This window comes from Streptopelia decaocto (genome assembly GCF_964273445.1).
Source record: "Streptopelia decaocto genome assembly, chromosome: 2".
Lineage (NCBI taxonomy): Eukaryota > Metazoa > Chordata > Aves > Columbiformes > Columbidae > Streptopelia > Streptopelia decaocto.
The window spans coordinates 40,668,046-40,694,117 of NC_138655.1; the positions used below are offsets into that span (position 1 = coordinate 40,668,046).

Here is a 26,072-nt window from a genome sequence, read left to right on the forward strand (position 1 = left end):
CAACAGAAGCTTTCTCTTTAAAAAAAAAAAAAAAAAAATCAAAATCATCTTATAAGTATTGCTTTTTCTAAAAGGCAACTACGGGAAAGTGGTGGGGAGCCGCCACGAGAGCTTCTCTCCAACAAGCTGCTACGTCCTCCGAACCATTGGCGCTATGCACAGTCCCAGCGAGGAGCACAGGGGGCCGCGGCTCTCCTTCCCGGGGGCAGCCCCGCAGCTCTCTGCCGCCTGCCCGGGCCGGGCGCGGACAACAACCCCCGCTCCGCCATATCCCCCGCCGGCCGGCAGCCCCGGGCGGAGCGCGGGCAGCGTAGCGACCACTGCGTCCCAGCTTCCTCCTGCTGCCGCCAACGTCGAGGACGGACCCCGTCCGCCCCGCCCCCGGGCATCCGGTCAGCCCCGCCGGGGAGGGCTGCCGCCATAAAGGCACCGCCCTGCCCACATCGCTTTCCTCGGCCTGATCTCGCCCGTTTCGGGAGTCGCCGGGCAGGCGGAGGTGTCTTCGCTGTTCTTCAGCCTGGTAGGCGGGCGTACCCGCGATCGCGGGGGTCCCGGTGCTGGGAGCGTTGTGTTTTAGGGGACGGAACAGAGTGCATGGAGGCTCGGCGGGGCAGCCGTGGTTCCAGCCTCCTGCCGGTACCGGGCGCCGGTTCTCGCCCCTGCGAGGGCAGGTCCTGCTCCCAGGGCGGGCGGGTGAGGGTGCAGGCAGCCGGGCGGTGCGGGAAGCCGGGCCTGAGGGGGACGGTGAGCTGTACACCGCTGCTGAAAAACACTCGTGGGGATTTTTTCATGAAGCTAACGGGGTTAGAGGAAGTGTGACGAGTTAGACAGTCCTGCGTCATCCGGGTGGTGGGGAGGGTATCGCTGCACCTCAGTCTGTGGACTGTCTTGGCTGCGGGACCACTATGTTTTTGAGGGGTCACAGCCCTCAAAATTCATGCTTGTCAAACTGTTCAGGTGATTGTGTGATCAGTCTTTAATCCCTTTGGCTAGCTTTGTGGTTCAGATGCTCGCCTCAGTTCTGCCCTTGTGTTTGGTGAGCAGGCAGTCTGCACGTGTACCAACACGTCTGTGCTGGCAAAGTCTGCGCTTGACAAGAGATCTGTCTGATAAGCCATTGTAAAATCTTTAATACTTCAATATAAAAGACATCTGAGATCTTATGTGTTCCAAAGGTATGCTGCGAATAGATCCCTGCTCACTTTAGTTGAGGACCCAAACTTGGCCAAGTGTGTTCTCTAATTTATGGATATGCTTGGTTACAGTACCTGGTGTAATTAGAAGTACTAATGCAGTGAGACGGTGAGAATGGAGGACTCTTGGCCCAGTCAAAGCTGGGTTAGGTGAGAGATATGTTAGTGGAAATTAAGCATCTCACCAAAGTAAGAGAAAGTATCCTGTGGTCTCCATGCCTAAAACAACTCTACTAAAGTAAAAGAAAGTCAGTATTTCTCTAAGATCTAATGTGCCTCTGTTCTATGTGAGATTATTTTACTTAGTAAGTTACTTACAGAAGTTCTAAACTGTGTTTAGGTCAAATTGTATACTATACTTTGAAGGTCTCTTGTTTTTCCACAGGGAATTAACTGTAACATCCCCACCTATTCCAGCAATACCGATCTCCTTTCATGCAAATAGAGGATGTCACGTTAGTTCATAAAGTTAGTGTAATAAGGTTAAACTCAGCAACTGTGGCTTCTGTTTTAGACCCAGCAAATAATTGGTGTTTCCAAAAACTTGCTGTTTTTTTGGTGTACATGAAATTTAATAGCACTTTTCCTGTATAACTCTAGTTTTGCTTATATCTGTAGTAGCTATATAGCTCCGAGAATCTACTACAGGAGATATTGCTATTGGCTGTAGAAAAATGTTTCTCTGCTGGTTTGATATTTCTTCCATTTCCAACTGGTGTTACTGCCTTTCATCTGTGCCAGAACCTCTGTACACATTTTGTCCCAGTTTAAAGGAAACAAACAACAGAAAACATACACACTGTGACTCCTTCAGAAAGAAGAGCTTGTTTCCCTACCCACTCTTTTTAATGAATATTTTTCTGTTACCAGAATACTTTTAAGATGTCCTAATCTTCCTGCCAAAAAAACTTTCTGAAATAACCTTCTATGTTCCAGCAGTGGCTGATTCCTCTTCAGGACTGGCCTTGTTTCCCATTTACAAAAGCCAAAACTCATGATAACACGTGTATGTCCGCATGCTAAATTTCATGAACTTTGCTCAGAGTAGCGGAGATCTAAGTAACTTATCTCTTGGCACTTGTCAGACACAATTACCTATAGACATAAACAGCAAAGTTAACTAAGAAGTGTGGTCAAAGTGGGTATGTGGTGCTAAAGGTTGAAGTGTGAGTACCAGCGTGTTCTGCCTTTAGCTGAGAAGGAAGATATTAATCCTTTGCATCACAGTTAGTCAAAGATTAAAACCTGCTTTGACCAAGGATGCATTTCTTGTGTAGCATTTGTATACTGTGAAATAAATAGCATTTGTTAAAGGACCTAAATACCTGTGTGTTGTCAGCATTACTCTGATGCGTATTCCTGAAGTGGTATGATTCAAACCAATGGCATGTGCTTAATGCAGGGAGATGAAGGAAAGAAAGTAAACAGCTTTGCAATATATTTCTAAATAATCAATTGCAAAAGAGAACTCTCAATAGCGGTATTACCGTAGTTGAACAGCTGGTAGTGACAGCCAGTAAGTTACCTGGTGTGCTCTGGAGATTTCTAAACATATTGTATTCTAAAGCTCCCTATGCTGGCAGCTTTTCAGCAGCGCTGGGGCTGTGACTTGGTCTGTGTGTGATTTCTTGATCGCAAGGAGTGCTTACAAAGCAAAAAATCGTGGTCCTAAAAGGAGAATTTTTCCTAACTTGAACTACAGTTGTTTGATCAAGCCATGAGTTTTGATTTGTAGTTGCCACCCATTTCTGCTTCGGATGCTCAAGGGGCAGCTGTCACTTTTTTAATTCTAGTTTTTGAGTCCTCATTGTGTTGGAGCAGATGTTAACCCATGATGTGAGGGGCAGGGAATATCTAAAATAGATGAGGGGAGCTGTTTCTTGCCTCTGTTGAATGGTAAATCATTTGTGTGCTGCATTCTGGAGGAGAGTGGGAACAACCTGGAGATGATACAGAAACAGCACAGATGGGTCAGAGGAGAAGATGTAAGCCTCTAGGTTTTGGGTTCATTTTGTTTGTGTGTGTGTGTGTTGGGGTTTTTGTTGGGTTTGTTGTTGTTGTTTTGGTGGTTGTGTTTTGGTTTTGTTGTTGGTTGTGGGTTGTTTTTTTTTTTTGGGGGGGGGTGTTTTCTGAAACAACACTCAGAAGGTGGCTAGAGAAAGTATTTAGAATGCATCTGAAAATGCTTTTCAGTTTTGAAATACTGATGTTTGCATTTTCTCTCTTTATGGTTTATTCCACTTGTTAACATTTTCTTTTGTTAGGTATCAAAAAAATAGCCTGAAGATGAACTTCTTCCTGGAAACGTGCAGAGCCATAGGACTTCTTGTTTATTACTTGCTGGAGTCACTAGTGTTCTTGATTGTGCCTAAACCAAAGAAGAATGTTAGTGGTGAAATTGTATTAATAACAGGAGCGGGAAGTGGTATTGGAAGACTCTTAGCTTTAAAGTTTGCCAGACTTGGAGCCACAGTGGTTCTCTGGGACATTAATGAAGCGGGGCTCAAGGAGACAAGTAGACTGGCCAGAGAAAATGGAGCAGTGCGAGTACACTCCTACATCTGTGACTGCAGCAAAAGGCAGGATGTCTACAGGGTAGCTGATCAGGTAAAGTATCTTATTTGTGGCGTTAACACTGTTCTGAATGCATGCACACGTGTATGATGTTTAGTGAGTTTTAATGACTTCAAAGCAAGATATTAAATTAATTAATTCAGAATGTATTGCACGTGCTACCTGTTTTAAGAATACTGGTTTTTAGACTTGACTTGTGTGCCTCTGTTCCTTTAAAAATAAAAGGAGCTGGTTCTTTTTTTCAGTAGCTAATTGCAACTGGATAGCTTCTCATTCATCCAAGTTACTGAGCAAGCACTTACTAATGAAGTGAAGAAAATAAATTTATTGAAGCTAAAGCAGTATTTCAAGTTCTGGCAGCCTTTTACCAAAAGTAAACCCTAAAGATGATACGTTGTAAAAAGGATTAACTGCTTAGGCAATTTTTAAATAATTCCGTGGCTGTGAATAGATTATTTGCAGACTCGCTTTATCACAAGTAATAAATGTACCTTGAAGTCTTAAATATTTCTTTCTTTCCTTTCTGAAGAGCTTTGTAAATATAGCATGTGGTTAGATATTTTGGGCAGACTAGTAGAATTGCCAAAAGCTAAAATTGCTTAACAGTTTCCATTATAACAACCTGTTCTCATTTGCTTAAAATGTTGCTAAACTTAACTGTTGGACTAGAAAGTTTCCACAGTGAGTGTTTGTGTGAGGATGAATTCTCGAAGAGTTGAGCTGTCTTTAGGAACATCTGTTGGCTGAAATAATATCCCTCTTCTGGTGCTTTTTAAGCTCCAGCCTTCTGCCTCTTTCTAGCTGTGCAAAAATGACTAGAGCAAAGTTTGTGATAAGTGAAGCTTGTGCGTGACCTGCAGCTTCTTAATGGCTGGTACTGTTGGTTTTGTGTTGTGATGGTGCTGATCACTGTTGGTCCCCCTGGCAGGTCCGTTACACCAGCAGAGCTGAGCATCTGCCACCCCTGCAGAGCAATCACACGAGTCCTACCACAGGCCTGTAACTGGTGAACTGGGAGGAGTGGAGAACGGAGTATTGCAGTGTGGAGGACACTGGAATGAAGGAGATGAAAACTAACCTTCATTTTGGCTGAGATTCTTTTACTAGGCACAAAGTTTTCAACCATACCCTGCCCTGACTACATGAATTTTCTTTACTATAGTATTGCAAAACTGAAAGTCATCTGTTCACTAACAGCTGATCCACTAATGATCTTCCTGCTGATCCACACAGAAGAAAATACCCTACTACTCTTATTTCAGACATGTTGTGTCCTGCTGACAACTGATGTAGAACCATGCTGAAAACTTTCCTATCTTCTCAGTGACAAAAAGACTTTAGTATCTTTTAGTATTACTTTAGTATTACTTAGCGCTTGGTACCATTGTTTACTTAATGCTGTTTACTTAATGACTGTGGCTCACAGTGTGCAGCCTTTGCAAGATAAGGCAACACAGTTCCAGGTTTTGTTTCCCTCACCGTGATTCTGCTTCACACAATGACTTTCAGTTTTGCAATACTATAGTAAAGAAAATTCATGTAGTCAGGGCAGGGTATGGTTGAAAACTTTGTGCCTAGTAAAAGAATCTCAGCCAAAATGAATTGTGCATGAACCTGAAATACCTGCTTTGGGTACTTCATCAGCCACACAGAGAAACCGGGAAAAAAATCACTTTGATAGGAAGAAAACCAAAAAGCCCTGCACATGTGGTGTCCTTGTTTCTTTCCTGTACCAACAGGATGAAGGACAGCTTTTGGCTGTCAGGAATGATAGCTTAAAATTTCTTTCAAATGTCCTTGTTCCAGAAGTACCAGCCTCAAAAGGAATGTGGCCTTCTCTGAGCTACCCCTCTCTCCCTGAGTTCAGCTAAACTTTAAGAATCTAGGGCTTTGAAAGAGGAAAGTAACAATTATTTTTTTTGTTTTACCCTCTTACTTGTGAGGAAATGGAAGCCCTTCCTTACTATCGTGCTGTAAAATTGCACCTGGACTCACATTTACTTCCAGGATCTCTCTTGCATTATACTTTTTTGCTTATCCACTTTTATTTTCTTGCTTGTTAGTCATGATGACAGTTTGCAGACAGTTTTCCACTTTTCTGAGAATTCTCATTCCTGTGCAGAGGAGCAAGAGTAGAAACACATTTCCTGGTGGAATTTCATGCTGCCTATAAATCATCCAGTGCTTTCTTCCATGTCTTGTAGGCAGTAGGCAGTTACGGCAGTTCTTAGGAAGTAAACACTTTGGGATGCTGTTTGGGAATCATAGGAATTTTTCAATACTAAACTTCAATAAAAAACATAAAGAAACAAACAAGAAATAGTGTTAATACCTGAAGATGTGTAACCAGATCAGCTGTTTGTGTAACGCTTGCCTCACCTAGGCCTATAACAAACACTTGGAACATGCTTTCCTGCCCTGCACAAATGAAGAGGTTTAGAGCTCTGGGAAGTTGATGTTATGCCCCCCAAACACCCCTTAATATCTAGGGAAAAGGTCTTTAGTCCTTGGTCTCAAAGCAGATTGTGGGAGCCTGGGCTGAGTGTCTTGGCTCTATCAAGCACAGGAGAGAGCGGAGAGGAGAAAGGAATTAAAACAGCCAGTTTGCTGAGGAAAGAGCTGCCACATCTAGTTAGTAGGGAAGCGGCATAAACAAAGGTGCTGTAAGGCTGGAATTATTTGTCTGGGTTGCAGGAAGGTACTCAAATCTGCTTTGAGTTCTATCCAAAGTGTGAATAAATTTTGGAAGACTGAGTAGAGACAGGTGGTAAAGGAAGAGGTTGTTCAGGTGTTGACCACTAGTTAGAAATGGGATAATCAAGGTTCTGTTCTTATTTCCCTTCTCCCATCTAACCTGAATGCCTCAATCACCAGGTTCTAAGCTGTATGTACCACATCCTGCACTTCTGTCCACTTTTTGTTCACACAAGAGAAATGGGTATTTGTTATTTGTCCCAAATTGTAGATTTGAGAGGCTGGTCCAGGCTTCTGGAATTGCTAGATCATCTGACACAAGGCAGTATTAAAGCATCATTTACTAATGATTAAATGTATGTCTCCAAATGTGTACTATTTTTAACTTGTCATGAGGGGTATATAGTCACGTTGGTCACCAGGCTAAGGCTGCCTGTGGAGATCACATGGTGCTGCTTCAGCAATATTTGAATTGTTACATGACAACTTTTTGGGAGCAAAATAGACAAGGATGTGTGAGCAATGACTGAGGTTGGAAAGGGGATTTGGCCAATAAAAGCTCTTCTGTATAAGAGGAAATTAAGCTAGAATAAAGGATAAAGTGATAAATTATCCTTTAATTCTTTACTGTTAAACACACTCACCTACCTGGTCTGCTTGTGCTTTCTTCAGTCACCGTAGGCACCCAGCAAAGGAAGTACCATTAAGAAATTAGATTCCATGATCTGTGACCATATGGCAAGATGGCGTAAAAACAACGTGGTTTCCCAAAGCTACTGATCAGCATTTTTAGCACTTTATCTGGAAATCACAAATTAAACAACATATAGAGTACTAATTTCCTTTTCCCAGATAGCTCAGATTAATGAACTGTACTTCAAATACTGCATTAAATCTTTTTATTCTCCTTTTGAGAGCTGGCTCAACATCTTGATATCAGCTAGCCTATAGCTGTTCTCTCAAGTGAGTCTGTTCATGAAAATTCTCAATCTTGAGTTAAAATGAGAACTGTACTTGTTCTTACAAAGCTAAATGTGTAGATATTATTCTTTAGCCAACTTATTTTCTGGGAACCATCTTATAAAGATTCTGGTACAGTATTAGAATTGAAACAAGTACCCTAGAAACAAACTTCTGCACCGTGAGCCTCAAAAGCCTGTAAGGCTTTTGCATTCTGTGAACGCATGTGTCCTAAAATGTTTTGTTTACTTTTCATAATGAACTACTACCCTTGTTACAGTTTTCTCATTTCTTGTTGGTTGAAGTAGACAAGATATTTGAATATATAAAAAGGTGGTAAGGAGGAAATCTATTTTACAAGTGGTCTTTCTCACTACCTGTGCATGTGAGGAATAGTTCTTACCGAAAGTGGCTGTTTACCCATTCAAATTCCAACATACTAAGGGCAGAAAACTCCATCTGCTCCCCTGGAAAGCTGTAAGGAAGTCTGGTTTAATGTGTGTGCTGTGGAATGTAAGTACAGGGCAGCCGAAGCTGATGAAGGATCTGGAGCACAAGTCCTGTCAGGAGCAGTTGAGGGAACTGGGGCTGTTTGGCCTGGAGAAAAGGAGTCTGAGGGGAGACCTTATTGTCGTCTACAACCACCTGAAAGGAGGTTGTAGTAAGCTGGGTATCAGCCTCTTCTCCAAAGTAACAAGTGACAGGAGAAGAGGAAAGGGCCTGAAGTTGTACCAGGGGAGGTTTAGGTTGGATATTAGGAAAAGTTTCTTCCCAGAAAGGGTTGTAAGGCATTGGAACAAGCTGCCCAGGGAAGTGGAGTCCCCATCCCTGAAGGTGTTTAAAAGACATGTAGATGAGGTTCTTAGGGGCATGGTCTAGCAGTGGCCTTGACAGTGCTGGATTAATGGTTGAAAGGTCTTTTCCAACCAAAACAATTCTGTGATTCTATAAAATTACCACTAGTGAAAAACTACTGTGTAATACGTCAGCGTTTAACAGTCACAGTCAGAAAATAGCATGAAGAATCTTGAAATATCTGAAATATTAAGATGCTGTTAAGTAGCTGCTGCCCTGTAGAGTGGGAGAGAGGAATCCCTGGACTCTTGGGATGCAGGTAGTTAATGTTACTGACAGGGAATGCAAGTTTCCTTCTGCTCATCAAAAGACTGAAGTACTGTGCTATGCTGACTTCAGCCTTCAGGTCGAATGGCAGCACTGCTTCTGTGCTCAAGTTACACTGTGGAAAACACAAGAGGATTTGAGTCTAATGGAAGGAGCCTCACAAGTGAAAGTTTAGGTCCTTGCAGCCCTCACATAGATTTGATGTACCCAGTTCTGGTGAACTCACCGGAGGATCCATGTACTGTTTCACTGCAAAGCCTAGAAATGGCCCTACAAACAGAATTGCTCATTGGTTTTAAGCTGGGTTTGCTGTAGCAAAATACTTGTTGCGTTAGTTAGGCTCACTGCGTTAAGGGCTTATCTGGAACAGTTGCAGAAAGAACCAGAGATGCTGAAAGCAGAAGCCTGTGTGGAACTGTCAGGCTCCGTACCTCCAAAAGAAAGTCCAGTTGTAAGCACAGCTCTAAAAAAGGCCTCAGGTGAGAATGTGCAAGAACCTGAGGTGTTTGGATCTGTAATAAGCATAATAGCTTCAACTTAGTTGAAATGTGCAATATTTCTCATGTTTTCACATCTAAAACTTGGAAAGAATGTTTTGTATTTATTGCATAATATCTTGGGGGGGTTTGTTTTAGGTTAAAAAAGAAGTTGGTGACGTTAGCATCCTAGTCAACAACGCTGGTATTGTAACTGGAAAGAAGTTTATTGATTCTCCAGATTCACTCGTGGAAAAAACCATGGAAGTGAACATAATGGCACACTTCTGGGTAATACCTGTACTTTCTATATACATACTAAAACATCCTTTTAACATGTTTTCAGTGTTAATTTTGCCTTTTGGAATTGAGGTAAATATGCAAGGATATACAGCTCCTTGTAAGTTCACTCAGAAATGATACAAGAAATTACTTTCTATGCCTGTGAGTCTGTAAAATAAAAAGAGGGTGGAAGAATGGATCTTTTGGGAACTTCTGGGGTAGGTAGGTGGAAGCAAAACTGCTTCATATTGAGAAATGCTCTTAAGAACTGAAGTTTACTATCTACTGAGTTCTGAAGCTAATCGTATGTTAAAATCCCTCAATATTAATTTATATGAAGCAAGCCCAGCTTAAAAGTTGCTGCTCTAGTAACAGAAGTGTTCAATTCTATTAGAGTTCTAATTGCTTTGTGGTTATGAAAGTTTTAGTAAGAAATACCACATGTTCAGGCAATGCTCTTAATAGTAAGTGGGGATTTTGAACAAAAAGAGTAATTTAATTTGTATTTTTCTTCCTTCCAGGGAAGGTGGGTCACCTATGTAGTGTTCCTATCATAAAGAATTGCAAAGAGGATATTAAAACATGTTCCACTGTCTTCATAAATACTTTTAATCAGAAATATTAAATTACTTAATTAGAAGGAAGACATGAAATCAATATTTTGCCATTTTACAAAATTTGCTGTGAACAATTATCACTTGAAATATTGCAGGGCTGAGCTTTAGGCTGAAAGACACTTAACAGCTAGCTGAAGCTGTATCCTTAGCTTTCAGCAAGTTACCATCTGTCTCTGTTGTTAAGGAGAAAGTGGTGCTGATGGGGCCTGGAAAGTTCCAGTTTAGGAGCTGAGGGTAATAGTTCAAACAACAAACTTATTTTTTTGAGTTTTTTTTTCCTTTCCATTATGGAAGGTGAAGCTTATTTAAACTGTTAAGAAGACTTTGTTTAAAAACAACACCTTCAAAACATTATAGCACTTATCTTACTTAGTAAAATGTTTCATTGCAACTTTGACTTACATTGCAGACTTACAAAGCCTTCCTGCCAGCAATGGTGGCCTCTAACCATGGGCATTTGGTTAGTGTTGCAAGCTCAGCAGGACTGACTGGAGTCAATGGACTTTCAGGTAGCATATTAGAGCTAATGTTCATTTAGACAATGGTTGGATTTAAACTCTGCAATCAATACTCATGAAAAAAAATCCTGATTTTGACTTTCTCGGTCTTTGCATATAAGTAAAGGAAATGGTCATACTTTCAAACCAGGTGATCTTAAACAGACCATTGCTTTCAAAAGAGATTTCCAGATGCTCAGCAGTGATGTGAAGCAGGTTTTTCTGCCAAGGCAATTAGAGAATCTAGGAGCCATATAGAACTTTGGAAACTGAGAACTTCAATGTTCTTAAAATGAACCTGCAGGTATTTGGTGGGCAAGCATGTTCCCAAGCTAAGCATGGTCCTGTGGAAGTTTCCCTGATTAAAAGAACTACTGAAATCCAGATGTGGTAGAGGCAGATGTGTGAGATCTCATTTTGCATTCTCTGTCTCTCAGCTATTCATTCAAGAGGACACCTACAGTGATGGAAGGAGATGAGGGCAATGATGAGATGTGATGAGATGAGGGCAAACACAGAAGGCATTTCTGGAAAATGTATGCGAAAGGGGAGGAAAATGAGATAAGGTGACATAGCAGTAAAAGAAATCTAGCTTCAGGGCAATGATCATGAAGACAAATTGAGTTTCAAGTTGAAATCACAGTAGAGAGTCTCGAAAGCTTGAGTTTGCATAAGAAGCCAGTGCATGGATTCAAATGTAAAGTCTGGTATGAAAAGATAATTTAATTTGCTGTTGTTAAGTAGAGAGTGGAAAGGTGATAGCAGGAGTGCAAGGAGAAACCCTCAGAAAAGTGGAAAACTGTCTGCCAGTCTAGAACAACAGTTAGCTTTGGAGAGGGAAAGTAAAGGAGTAAATAACATCAAAGACAAACTTTATTAGTAACCTAATCCTGAAAACAGTTCCTACTCTGCAAAGTAGTTCAGTATCAGAGAGTAATTTCCTGCTGGTACTGTGTATATGTAATTTCTGTACTATAGTGCTGCTGTTGTATACTGTAAAAAACCATAAACCTGTGACTAGGTAGTTTACTTACTAGAGCATAGTTTCATCCCTCTATCAAAAACTGTTACTGCTCCTGTGTACATGTTCAGTGGTAGGACTCACTTGAACCTCTTTAGTAAAGTTTAATTAGTAAATTAAAATATCTAACTGCAATTAATGTTTTATTTATTTTACAGATTACTGTGCAAGTAAATTTGCAGCAGTTGGTTTTGCAGAGTCAGTTGATTTTGAGATGAGAGATCTGGGAAAAACTGGTGTTAAAACCACAATTGTATGTCCTTACTTCATAAACACTGGAATGTTTGATGGCTGTGGAACCAAGTGAGTAAACTTCTAAGGTTTCTGTACAACTTGTGCATTTATTGTGTTATGTACTTGCATTTCCTTTATGAAAATCACAAGCTAGGCTTTTCTCTGCTTGTGTTATTTTCAGGATGGCTGTTAACGGTGCTGTCCAGTGACTGGGTAACCCATATGGTAAAGCCCTTGGTACTTTACTATTCATTTAAGCTGAAATGTGGAATTTAATTGGTATCCTTTCCTCTGTGGAAGCTGAATGTTCTAGTTGTCCTCTCTGGTCTCTAAACCACCATTCACCTCCTGGAATCTGTGGCATAGCTCAGCTCAGTATGCTTTTATAATGACAAAATTTAGGAGCTGAATAAAAGCCTAGTGTGTCTTCATACGAGGACTATGGATTTGTCTTGAGAGATCATACAAAGAGAAAATAATAATGGCCACTCACTCTCTAACACAATGAAGGTTCTGTTGTTTGTAGGATTTGTGGTATTTATTTATTCTTTTAGTTGACTAACTGAAAAATGGGGACTTACTTTGAGCAAAATGTGAATCCCAAGCAATTTGTGCTATAGTAAGAAATGTTTTCCAGGTGGCCAAGACTGATTCCTGTTCTGGAGCCGGAGTATGTGGCTGAGAAAATAATGACTGCTATTCGTCGGGACCAAGAAATATTGTTGCTACCACGCAGTCTTTATTTTTTACTTGCTTTCAGAAAGTAAGTTATGTCTGTCTTTCTTTTCCTCTCTCTCTTTTCTGTCCAGGGATGTTTCAGCTACGTTTTTGCCTAAAAGTGCAAACCAGGCTTCTGCTTGTTGGTGTGAATTTTTATTAAATTCTGCACATTTCTGGAGTTCTCCTTTTTTGTTTCTAGGGTTCAGTTTGCCCTTGGGCCACAGAACAATGACAGAAATGTCTAACTCCCACTTGCTGACTCCATTGGGGTCCAGTTTTACTGTGGGCTGTAGAGTCTGGGGCTTCTTCTCAGTAACGGTGGATCTGATGTCTTGCCCCAGCATTATGACACTTGTGACTCTGTTGCAAACCAGGTTGGGAAACTGGTCTGTCCAATAACTCAGGCTGCCAAATGAGTGTAATGGATATTTTGAGAGGACCAGTGGTACTATATTCTAGAAAATATACAGTCTTTGACAGTATTAGGTAAAATTAATTCTGTGATAAAACTGCACAACTCTTCTGATGTCTGCTTTGTGTTGGTTTTGTTTTTTGGTTGGTTGGTTGCTTTCTCACTCTCTCCAACTCCCCTACCTTACAGTCTCGTACCAGTGAAAGTAGCTGTTCTCTTCGCGGACTACTTTGGCTACCTCCATATCATGGACACCTTCAAAGGTCGAGCAAAGAAGGACTGAAGAAGTGCAAAAGTCAGAGACCAGCTACTCTAAAATGGACATTGTTAAAGGAGGTGGTGGGAAAGGTCTGCTTCTCTAGCAGCTGTGAACTTAAGGTGCCTCACTTCTCATTAGTAACAATTTCTAAGGAAATTGCTTTTATTTGGCTCTTTAATCAACAGCTTTCACTCAATTTTTTATTTTATATTCAGGGAACTATTTTCTTTTCACCTCATTATGGAAATATATTAATTGAAATTAATTAATTTGGTTATGTCTGTTATAATGCCTTAAAAATGATCCTGCATCACAAACTAATAATTAGCAGCTCTGGGGGGAGACAAGGCCAAGAAGACGTGTATTTAGCTGGAAGCCAAGAAAGCCTCCAGTGAACCTGACTTCTTGCTGCCATTCACTGAACCACGAGCAGGGGGCTGTACTGCTGGTGCCATTACCCATTCCCTGGTGAGCTGAGGAATTCAGGAGTTTCCTGAAACAACAGATTTGAATTTGTACAAATGGAAGTTTTGTGAAATAAAAGTATATGCTGTGTTGGGCAAAACCAATGAAATGTATTAAATTTTTAGAGGTGGTGATCTGAGGACTCACAGATGACTATGGATGCCAGGGCAGGGTTGGGGAAAGATGTAAATTATGTATTTGTGCTGCTAATCTACTTTTTGTCTAATTTCTTTTAAAACCTAATACTATGACTGCAACTTTGTAGTAGAGTCTTTGTATGTTTTAAGAAAAAAAATTCATTTGTCTTCTAAGCAAATAAAATAAACTTATATTTTTAAATCATAAGCTTGCCAGTATAGGTGGGTGATCAAACATCTTGACAAGTAAGACAATGAGCTACTAAGAGCAAAGGTATTACATTACATAATCAGGGCTTCTCTTGGGGTTATTTCAGAAAGGAATGATGCTGATAGAATTGGAGTGAATTGGATCATTACAGCCATAGCTTGATGAACAGCATTCTGTTTTGCCACTCCGAACTGGGTGGCAGATTGCCTTATTTATGTCTACAGAGACTTGTTGGTTTTGTTTTGTTTTTTCCCTTTACTCTTAGGACTATCAATTTATCTTGGACATATGTTGAGGAGACCTTGCCCTTTTTGGCTATGGCTGCTTAGAAAACTAAGCTCCCTTGACTTGGTAAACCCAAAACAAGAGGAAGGAAAATTATACCTTAAATCTGTGTCATTTATGCGCATGCTGTAAGCTCTCCTGATGTCGCAGTGTTCTACTGGCACTTGGTAACATCAGCAAGCTAGGACTAAAATGCATTAGTATGGAACTGATTGAACAATAGTAGAGATAAAAGGGTATAGGTTTTGAGGTTGTTTTTTTTTTTTCCCCCTTTTTCCTCACCTCTCTCCCATGTTGGCCTAGCAACTGCCTTCATTTTCCTTGTCCATACAGTTAGTGAGGTTTACAAGTGGAGAAAGGTTTACACTTTACTTTACAACTTTACTACTGACGAGCAAGAAACACTGAGAAAAACAAGCCTGTTAAAAATAGCCTTACCTTTGTGATGGATTGAGTGTTAGAATTCAGACTGATGAAGACAAGATTTGTCTTAGTGTCCTTTCAGATCTGCAGTTTTTCTACCTCAGAAATTCTGCTCATTTTACAGTATACTTCAGGAAATGAAAGTCACTAATTAAAAAACAGATATTGCCTAAATGTGTTATCCATATGTGCTCTGTTCACAAAGTTAACCACCAATAACTGTGTGCTGTATCTGTGTGTTGCAGACTCCTCACATTTTTATACTAACAGAGCACATGTTTCCTCATAACTGTGGAATACTAGATGTGCAGAATTCTGGAGCAAAGGAGAAATGGATTGTGAGAGCAAGTAGCTTTTTATTCTTGGTGTCTCTGTGAACATGTTCTGCTGAGGGAAATTAAGAGCAGTGAGTCTGGCTGTGGGGTTTGTGGATTCTCAGCAGGTTCAGGTTTGTCACAAAACTAGGAGGATTGTACCTGATAATGTGTGCCAGAGAAGTCCATCTCCATAGGGACTTTACTACTTCACAGAATCATTGAGCTTGGAAAGGACCTTGGAGCAAGGTCAATTAGAGCAGGTTGTCAGTACTGTGTTTGGTTAAGTTTTGAATATCTCTAAGACTGGAGACTCTGCAAGGTCTCTGAGCAACCTCTTCCAGTGTTTGTTCACACTCAGTTTAAAAACAAATAAATTAATGTTTAAATTGAATGTACTTTTTTTCCAATTTGTGTCTATTGAGTCTTGTCCTTTCACTGGATATGACTGAAGGTTTTCTCTAGACTGAGCAGTTCCAGCTCTCTCACTTCTCCTTGTGTGACAGGTGCTCCAGTACCTTAACTGTCTTAATGGCCCCTCACTGGACTCACTCCAGTATGTTCCCATCTTTTCTAGAACAAGTTCTGTAGTAGGTTGAGTGTATAAACATACAGAGCTTCACTAGAAAATCTCAGCTAGCTCGCTGCCCTGGTAGGGGTATATAAACATTGCTTTTGTGCTGCCACCGCTTTGAATGTTATGTTACTGCCAAATTACCTTGTGTGACTGGAGGATCCTGTTGGTGGTTTTGATCTCCCACATTTCCTGAGATGGCATAACAGATGTAGAGTTGTATCCAGGAGATCAAGCAGTGCAAATCATTCCCCTGTATTCAGGGGTGAATGTTAGATCTTCAAGTGACATATGAACTTACTGAAATAAAAGGCGGCTTACTTCCAATATAACAATGATCTTGACTGATTATTTTCCTTATGCCCAGAAGGGCTCTTTCCTCCTCCTCTCAGCAAGTAAACACCTCACAGAAGGGTTGCTGTGAGATGCAAACAAAAAGATAGAACAAGAAATGTCCCCAGTTGTGACAGCATCATATCTGACAACAGCAGGAGACTGCTTTCTGAATTACATCAGGAAGCTCCCACAAAGGAATTCTTGGTTTCATGACCATTGGTTGAAACTTTAAATTGCCTCTAACAAAATGACTGGGTCCCAAATTTGACTGTGATGGCTGCATTGGCTTGATAATCACTGACACAGTGCTTCAAAGACAGTCCAGAACATGGTATTTTGTTGTCTGTTGTGTTTCTTTTCCATGTGAGTTTATATTCCTGGGGTAGGAGAAATCTTACTATCCTCTGATGCTTCAAAGCACAGTGAATATAATTTTTCTTGGAACTGGATCCTACAAGTCTGAGGAGAAAAACAACAAATAAATAGAAGCTAAGATACATGCTCTATTATTTATTTTTATGAGTTTGGAAATCATATCCAGGAGCACTGTGCAGCTGCTTGGAAGCTGATCTTCATGGTCTAATCTCATTTCAGGAAGGAACCAAGCAGATACCTCTTTTCTGGTAACTTTTCTTCAGGGTAGTTGATCTTCTGAAAACACAGATGTGCCCTGCATGCTTTGCTATGCAGCTGTCCAAAAACATAGGCTTTGTGAAGTAAATCGTTAAACAAAATGATGTAGCTTCTCTGACCAAGTTTTTCTTTGCTGTGACCAGCAGGAGAGACAGGTTTGGGGATCCACAGCTATCACATATTCCAGGAGAATGCAAAACTACGGACTCTGGTGAGAATTAAGAGAGTCATTGATGCTTCAATAGGTGGGGGAGCATTACAGTCAGTGGCTTTTGTCCACTCTGTGTATAACACACTGTCTCTGTAGGCCTAGGTGTCTCCAGCTTGATAGGTCTTTTCTCAGCTTGCCAAAGCCACCAAGCCCACAGCCTGAAGTTGTGCAAATAGCACATACCTGAGGAAAACACAGCTTTGTCTAGGGAAGAGGGGTGGGAAAAAAAAACCTTTACACTTTCTTCCCTTGCCATCAGCAATATCCACACTAGGAGTAAGAGTGTCCTCATGATCTAGACACAGATGATACACAAGAAAAGGGTATGACAAAGTCATAGGCTACATGCCAAGGTGCTTTGCAGTGTTGGGTCTGCTAGGTAGTTACTTCTTGATCAAAACAAACCTTGATTATTTGTGTAGCTGTGTCAAGAGATGTTATTCTTATCCAAGGTGGTGAATAACTACATCTATGGGAACATGGTTCTGCAGGACTTGTACTGGGATGGTCTTCCAGACTTCCTGCCCAGGATGGAAGAACTACAAAAATTACCTAGGAAATGCAAAGTCCTACGACAGGGTCTGGCATATTCTGATGCTTCCTCTTCTCCATGTCTTGAGGTCCAGAGGCAGCATCCCTGGCTGTGGCACAGAAAGAAGAATCAACAGAGACAGAACGTGAGCAGCAGCAACAGCACTGTCAGTAGATGCAGACAGCAGGTCTCATAGCCTAGATCATGGCACCTTCATAGCATGAGGTTTACGGTGCCAATAGACACAACTTGTTTGACAACAACCTCTTTTTTTTTTTTGCTGTTGTCTGTAGAGCTTGCTTGTAGAAATTATCTCCACCTAAAGCAACAGGCAAGAATCTCTTATCTTAATATCCAGAAAGGAGCACTAAAAATACACATATATGAAGGGAACAAGCTAGGAGAGATGTTCAGGGATCACACCATTCCTTGGCTGAGGATTTTGGAGGAGATATAACTGAACAACAGTGTAGGCCTTTACAAAAAAGTATGACTTCTCTTAACTATTTTGAAGCGCCTGATCTGGTCATTTTGAAATCCAGGAAATCACCCTGAAGAAATCTGCTGTGTCTGTTCTTACATTCCTACACATAAAACATTAGAGCTTCAAGGGTGACTAAGGAAGTGCTGCACTAATTAAGGCTTCATGCCCATGTATTCCATGAAATCTGTTTTGGGAGACACCCTTTGCCACAGGACTGGTCTCCAGATTTTATAAACCTACAGATATTTTTAAAGAACATTTTCACATCAAAAGATTTATTAAACTTTAAACTGTAAAATAAATATAACCTAAATGAAGAATGACTTGAGGTGAGGAAGAGGCTCAGAAAAGGCAGTAGCTGAACTAGTTTCTTGCAGAGAGTATTTGAAGTCAGAGGGTGCTGAAAGGTTGTGTTTGTTCCTAATTTGGGAAGTAACTACCCTTCTTCTTCTTCTTCTTTCCCCACTGTGTAAGCAAGCAAGAAGCTTTGGCTTGTGACACATTGATAATATCTGCTAATCAGGGGCAGAATGGTCCTGCATCTAACTTTCATCAACCAAATATTCATGGCACTGTGTCAGTAGTGACTTACTATTATAGCACTTCAAGAGTTCTGGAAATTCCTTGGCTCTCATCCTGTTACCACTCCCAAGTTGGACTGTAAGGAGGCTTGGATGGAAAATATTAAGAACCTTTGTATTTTGTCTGCTTAGAGAAAGGAGTGCTATAAATTGACTGCTGTTATCTTTGAGCTTTTTAAAGACAACTAGTAAAATGGAGTATTATCCCTTAAAAAATAAGATTGCTCTTAACAAAGGCAACTGTCTTACGAGAAAAAAAAATAATAAAGATAATACCTGTAAACCTACATACACATATGTTATACTTAAGAATAAGGTAAATAGAATGGCAAATAGCTTCACTAGTCTAGAGATTTCCAACATGAAAATGGTTGATGTTTTAAAAATGAATTGAGGTAGAAAGACCAAAAAAATGGCAAATCAAAGGGAGTACAATGCTGATAATGCTTGTTTGGCTCTAAGATTTTTATGTGCTGTCGTGCAATGAAGCTCGCAGCTTAGCAGTGGCTTTCCACTGAGGCTGGAATGGTGTTAGAGTACACAATATTACATGCTGTTTAGAGAAGTATGTGTAGCTTTGCATTAGTTTTTCTGCAGATATATGGACATCTGCATTCTGCACATGGTGATGTTTTGGAACATTACCTCTGCATGTAAGAACCTCAAATAGCATCAGGTCCAATGTCTGCTATTCCAGACAATGGAATATTGTTTGATATTAAAGTTGTGGGATGTTCATGGAAAAATATGTGAAGGAATGCCTTTGAGTAAATCTGGTATCTGTTTCTCAAACAATGCGCTTATCATAGCACTAATTTGAAGGCTTATTGAGAGAGAGTAAGCATGATTATACGAGCAAACCTGGCTCATATTGAGATTCTGCCATGTCCTTGGACCTTCCCCCCCAAAAAAAGTTAATAACAATCAAACTTGTTCCAAAACCAAGAATAGATGGAATTACACTTGTTCATTTAGCTTTGTTCCTGCCAGGTGACAAACCCTCTGTCTTTGCTACAACGAGGAGTTACGCATACATAACTTTGAATAATCCTTTCTGGCACTGTTTTCTCTACCCTACATGACTGAGAATTTAACCATCACTGTGCAACCATTGGTTTGCAGGAGGCTTTTGGCTCAGAGGACCGTGACAAAGATGATAGGAAATATCTGTTGGGAAAGGGTGATGTGATCAACCAGCTGAGCAGGCCATGATGCTGCTACTCTCCACAGGTGAGGGAGGAGAGCTGAAATTGTGGTTTTCTTGAGCCAATCCCCAAAATATATATTAAGCCATATAACAAAAAGGACAAAGTAAGCAACATCCAGCAAAATAATTACCATTGTAGACGAAGCTTAGGCTTTTTCCTTTCAGTTATTAAATCCTAACCTCTTGGTGGTGGGCAGTAACTACCTGTAACTATATTTCCTTCTAACTTCAGCCAAAGGAATTATTGCTGGTTAGTTGCTTAGTAGTACAAATCTCTACCATGGCACATGGAGAACAAAATGCATCCTGGTTCTTGCCATGGTTCACAACAGAGACTTGGGAGATGATCTTCTCACAATGTCTGCCTGCTTGTCAGTAGGGTTGGTTTGTGCCACTGTCACTGAGAACAGGCAGCTGGCTTACACACTACTTTTCTTTGACTATTAAGGGGAAGAAGGTACCGACACTGAAAGAAAGAGTCAAAAAGGTCCATTGATCAAATTAGTTGAAGGTTATTGTGGCAAACTAACATTGTTCTGTAGCCCTCAAACAGCCCCTGTTTGTATATGACATTTAGACTTGCCACACAGTGATGATAGGTTCTCCTTGTTTTTCTCCCTAGCATGGACATGTGCAGTCTCATGGCAATGTAGAGCCTGGCAAAGTTTTCTATGTGTTTTTAGTTTTTCTGCTGTCTTCCTCCACCACCACCAATAATCCAGAAAACTGTAATTTGAAACAGCAAGATTTTAGAAAGATTTCTAGATCCCGTATCTTTTGGGGAACAGTCTCTTTGGTTGGAAATATTCCATTATTTTCCATGTTACCAACTGGAAAACAGTGAAACATGCCTGACCAGTATTTCTCTAGTTACATCACAAAAACTATTCGCTGTTTGCTTTTCTGCTAAAGAAAGCTTTGCAGCAGTGGCTGTGAAAAGCCCTATCATGAATGAGAAGCTTTCATTAAAAAAGAACTTGACAGGGATTGTTGAAGTCACAGTAAAATCTGCAGTCACCTCTCATTGCAGCAAATCTAGATGTGCAAGCAGGAAAATTCTCCCAGCTGCAGAAGACAATTTTCTTGCCAGTCTGCCTCGACAGCTCACTGTTGCTTTAGAAAAAAAGAGCCAAGATATCACTTTTAGTGCTTCAGCAGGTGATTCACCAGCAGCTGAGTCATCCCTGTCCAAGGCGAGCACATCCAAAACCCAGCGAGGGCTGGATGGCTGGGGAAAGGAAGAACAACAAACCTTCCTCCACTAATTCATGCCATCTGGGAGGGACAGCCCATAGGCCTGCAGCTTTATTTGCAAAATATTGTTTACAATTTTTATTCCAAAGTCTGCAGGGAAAAAGACTTAATTTTTTTTAATAGCTCATCATCGTTAGCCAAACTGTTGTTCTGGATTCAGCTTCAGAAAACAGGAAGCAATACTCATGAGACTGGTGTGTTGGTTGTTTTTTTTTTTCTTTTTGCAGACTTTTGTTGTTAAGAAGTCAAACAATTAGATGTGAAAACTGGAACTGAATGCACTGTCATGCATTTGAAGTCTTTTGGTGTTAGAGGTCTCTCTGGTGAGCCACAGAGGATATGAGCTGTCGCAAAGTCTTGACTCATCGCTGTGGTTGGTGGTAACCCAGGCTTAACATGGGAGGTCTCTTGGCCTAAATGTTCAGAACTGAGCAGAAGGGCAGCAACCACAAATGGTGTGCGGTGCCTGTAGCTCACATGTCCCAGTGCTTGCACAATCACTTTGCTTAACCATGAGATTACATAGGATCAGTCATTAACCCCACAGAAGCTGTTCCCTTTAACCTGCTGGATTAGCAAATTTTAATCCGATCAGTGAAGGATCCAGCAAATGTGAGAACTGGTGGAAGGTTGAAGATGAGACTGCCCCTAGGCAAGAGGATGGGATAACAGCAGCAGGGTCTCCCCATTTGACAATGGTAAGCTGTTAGATAGCTCAGCCCTACAATTTAACCCACCTTACAACATTTTGTTGCCTGATATCAGATACCACTTTAAAAATTAAAAAAAGTAAATCAGTAATAATTAGTTGCTTTCCGTCTGCTGCAACCAACAATTAAACACTAAACTTTGCAAGATAAAGGTACACATGGATTATTCATTAACCCACAGTGCAGGAAAAGCAAAGTCATAGACTGTATAACACTTTAGAACAGTCAAAATATGACTCAAAAATCACTTTGACCTGTAGTTTCTACAGAGGAAGACCATTGACCACACTTCCACTCTGACCATGCACCCTGGGTTGAAAACAGTTTCTACCATCAAATGGGGGCGTGCATCTTCTTGTCTTCTCAAATGACAGGCAAACTTTGGCTTTATCTCAGGACAAGAAAACTGCACTAGAACTAGGCTCTGGTTTCCCAAATCAGTTCAGTTTGTGTAAGGGACCACGAGCGGATGCAAAATACTTCCATATCTTTTTTTTTGCCCCCACTTCCCAAGACAGAAGGACTCTAGAGTTCAGCATGTGGTGCAGGTTCTTGAAGAACTTAAATGAAGGTATAAAAGCATCAGAAGTGTGATATTAACAGTTAAAGGTCAGGATTTGAGATATACCCATTGGCTGGGCATTTCTACACTGTGAGTATAGCCTGTGACATACCCAGAGAGCCATTTCTTTCCACAGGAAAGAAATACTGCCTGAAATCACAGCTTTCCATTCTGAAAACCTCGTCAGAAACTCATAATGTTTGGGCCTAGGTCTATGAATACAACAGTTCTGTGGGAACGCCACACATCTACAACAAATAGGGCACATACTGCAGTGTTCCCCATCCATGTGCTCTAATGGAACATGGTGATCGAGGCTCCAGACTTTGCTATTCACTGACTTGGGAACATTGATACTACAGGTGCACATGAACTTCCAGAAGTTATTCAAGAGAGTGAAGTATCTGTGGCCTAGGTCTGCATTTTCTTTTTAAGTCAGATTCCACATTGGCAATAAAACCCCTCTTCCTGAGGATTTTTTTAGATAAAAATATAGTTCTGTTCTTAAATACCAAAACAAGTCTGCAAATACTCTCAAATATTTTTTTCCATTTTTCCCCTTGCTTGAATTATCCTCACAAAAGATACTTAGCTTAATAACATCCAAATAGTTTAAACAGGTTTTGAGAGCTAAAATATGATTGCTTCACCAGAGGAAAAACATGCACATGATCATACACATGCAGTGAATACTGACATAGAAATACCTACTTTGATATGTGCTGGTTTCCTCTCAGGTTTTGTTGTGGGTTTGCTTGGTTTTCACGGGAACTAGGCCTAGAAGTTTGAACAGTGCAACTATTGGTTTAGGTTTACCTGGGAAATGACACATTCGTAATAGGGTTGGGGATGGCCTCTTCAGAGGTGCCATTAGCTGCCATTCCTTGCATTGTTTTCTCCAGCACAGCTGTTAGAAAGAATGCGGTCTGTGTGAGGAATTTGTAAGTTGTTTTTCTGCTCTCGGTTAATAAAATCATAGCAGTCCTTAATAGCAGGGCAAAATTCAGAGCAGATAAGGAACACAGAGCTATTGCCAGGTGTCTTTTTTTTTTTTTTTTTCCCTCTCAAGAATTAGACTTTTGTAGTACCCAAAGAAGAAAATTACCAGTTATATCATCTGGCTTCTTGGGAACAGAAAAAAAAATGCTTTGGTTGCCCACTGCTGTCTTTACTGAATCAAAACACACTTTAACTCTGCTAGGCAGCCAAAGGTTGTGGACACTTTGATTGTCTATGGGTGAAATGATGCTGCTTGCTACATCCCCAGATGGGTTGTTAGGAGCAGATGACCCACCTGCTAATAAGCAGGATGTCACACTTGCATCTCTCTCCAACAGCTTTGATTCTGTTTAGCAGCGAGAGAACACTTCAAAAGGCTGCTCTCCTCACTTACAGCAAGTCGTGACATTCTGAGGTTTATTTGGAAGAAGAGTGATGTCTAAACTCCCTGACACAAGCAATGCATTTTCTCACATGTAAATAGTACTTGATAGTTTAAGTGTTTCTCATCTATCTCACACAAGTCAGCCCAGGAGGGTTCAACACTGCAGCCTGGACCTTACCAACTGCTCACAGCTTCTCTCGGAACGAGCAGTGAGATCAATGAGTGTTCACATGTACAGAAGTTGCTGGCTCAGATCTTTAGGACAGAGATTGTATGAGCATGGATGTTTCTCAATACATCAAGACTATTTTATGGATGCAATAATGAATGCCTTTAGTAGTTTATATTAGTGGAAAATACTGTTAAAAGAAATAAAAGAGAAATTAAAATACAATGAGGTTATTGAAGGACAACTAGTTGGTGTTATTTATTTTTAAGTGTTCCAATTTTTTAAAGAAATTGCTCGTAGAAGGTTTTTTTTTCTGTTGTCAGAGTTGCCAAGCTTTAAAAATTAGCAAATCGAATCAAAATATGCTTCTAATTTTGAGAACCAAATCAAAACGCCTTTTTAACAAAAAGCACATGACTAGGGAGAAAAATGATATTGTTTCAGCTTCAGAAACCAGGAAATTATAGCACAGTCTAAGGAATACATATATTAAGAAACATGGAATTAAGCTGGCAAACAGATGATACCCTCACAACCAAATGATAATATTTCAAAATAAAATTAATTTCTATCTCATTTTGCTAACAAACTCTTATTCCAGTGGCTGAGGTGGTGACATCTAATATTATTTCACCTGAAAATAAAGGCTTATTAAACCCTACCTAACAAAACAGAGTAGTCAGCATATGCTGGGGGTTGGAGGTAGAAGTGATAGGTTGAAGTGGGATGATGGCAGGGAAACAAAGGGCTGATTTACTCTAAGACAGGAGTGATTTATACAATCCTAAAATTATATTTGGCCTTTTGAAGGCAACCACAAGGCTGATGTTGCCCTTGGTGAAAATGAGTTTGACACCCCTGCTCTAAGAAGAGCCATGCTTAGGACCTGCCTTCATAATATGGTATGAAATTGTTATTCTGGCAGTCCAGTAAGCTGTGTTTCACACTTGGAAAGTGCTACCTGCCCAGAAATAGCAAGACATATGAAATGACCGCTGTAACAGAAAGGGAACAGAAAAAACAGTCTTCTTTCTATCTCTCTTCAACAAAATCTAATCTCTGTGCAACTCTCCAGGGGTTCAAGGAGGGGAGACTATAATTTTTTCCCCCTTTGATTATGTCATTTTATGGTCATTTGAATAAATACTGTGGGAGTCAACATTATTTGTGAGCTATCTGACAGGCTCTGTGTCACACAAAATCCAAAGCACATGATCCATAATGTCTCATCCAAGACCCGTTGTGAAGATACGGCATATCCCAAATCCCACACACATCTTTTAGTAGAGAAAGTTATATAGGGAGGCAATTTCAGGGGGGCAACACAAAAACCAAACACACAAAAAAACAAAACGAAAAACCCACTCCTTTCTGATGTTTCAATCATCTCTCTTTGCAGAAGTCACATGTAATTACAAAAAGTGTCCAACTTCTGTGGTTCTCCATCTTTGGGGATACAGCAAAATGACTTGCTGTCCAGAAATGTTGAAATCTGTGTTGAATATGGGCTTTTGAAAGAATTGTGTATGCCAAAGCATTCACTACCCAGAAAAGCGCTTATGCATGTGAATTTAACATAGTAAATGGTTTCCCTTGTTAAGAACTCCAGAAATTACTGTGAGATTGGAAGCAGAGTCCTAGGACACTTTCTAGTGTGGTGACAATTTCCTACTCCAGCCCACCTTGGGTTTTTATCTCTGGTGAAATGGAAAACAGTAAACCAAGCATAAAAATAGCTTGCCTTTCTTTGGCTTTCATTTCAAATTGTATTTTTTTTCAAGTTTCAAGGCTTGGATGTGTAGCACAGTATCAATCCCTGCTTTAAAAACCTGGAGGAGGAGCAGCTCCGCAGTAAGTGCTGCTGCTGTGCTCCCAGTGGAGCTGCTCTCTTTGGGTGGGAAACCTCCCAACACCACCGGTTCTGCTCCTTCCCTCCAAAACACCATGTGAAACAGATAGCTTAGTAAGTACCAAATTATACTGCACTAATAAAAATAAATTTCTTGGCAAAGTATTTGATTTGGCTCCATCTAGTTCAATGAAAAGCAGTTGATTAAGTTAAGTCAATTTGCCTACCTAAAACTTGCTGAATATGTTCTTGCAATGTCACATGTTGAACGTCCTTTTAAAGGCTTGTGCAAGAACATCTGCAAACCTCCTGTGTCAGAAACATTTCATCAAAAGCATTAATCCTTTACTGAACAGAAAATGTTATTTCTCTTGGGTTGGTGCATAATCTAGCAATGTGAAAGCTGAACTGGAAATAAATCATGAGGAAAAACTTGCACATAAAATCCTTCTGTACAAGTGAATAGCAATTATAGACCTGATTGATAGAGGATGAAAACAAAACCATAAATGAAACCATTAACATTTTAAACTAGCAGATTAGTCTGATTTTAAACACAGCGTCAGCTTCTCACCACTTTACAGAGGCCATGTGATAGCAATAATCAGCAACAAATGACCCCACTAGCACATTCAAAAATGACCAGCCTGTATTTCCAATACCAGTACAAAAATCAGGCAGATCTCTACC

The 26,072-nt window shown here is 40.4% G+C and overlaps 1 protein-coding gene across 2 annotated transcripts; it reads left to right on the forward strand.

Annotated features, from left to right (window-relative positions):
- The first annotated feature begins 396 nt into the window (after nucleotides 1-396).
- On the forward strand, nucleotides 397-14,813 carry SDR16C5 (short chain dehydrogenase/reductase family 16C member 5). 2 transcript variants are annotated; one of them, XM_082046634.1, is made up of 8 exons: nucleotides 442-520; nucleotides 3,119-3,178; nucleotides 3,458-3,800; nucleotides 9,179-9,310; nucleotides 10,328-10,427; nucleotides 11,595-11,739; nucleotides 12,308-12,433; nucleotides 12,992-14,813. In XM_082046634.1, coding segments are annotated over exons 2-8 (942 nt in total). In that variant the 5' UTR covers nucleotides 442-520; nucleotides 3,119-3,176; the 3' UTR covers nucleotides 13,086-14,813. The 2 variants fall into 2 exon arrangements, with proteins under 2 accessions (XP_081902761.1, XP_081902760.1); XM_082046635.1 differs by lacking the exon at nucleotides 3,119-3,178 and having other exon boundaries at nucleotides 397-520.
- The last annotated feature ends 11,259 nt before the right edge of the window (nucleotides 14,814-26,072 follow it).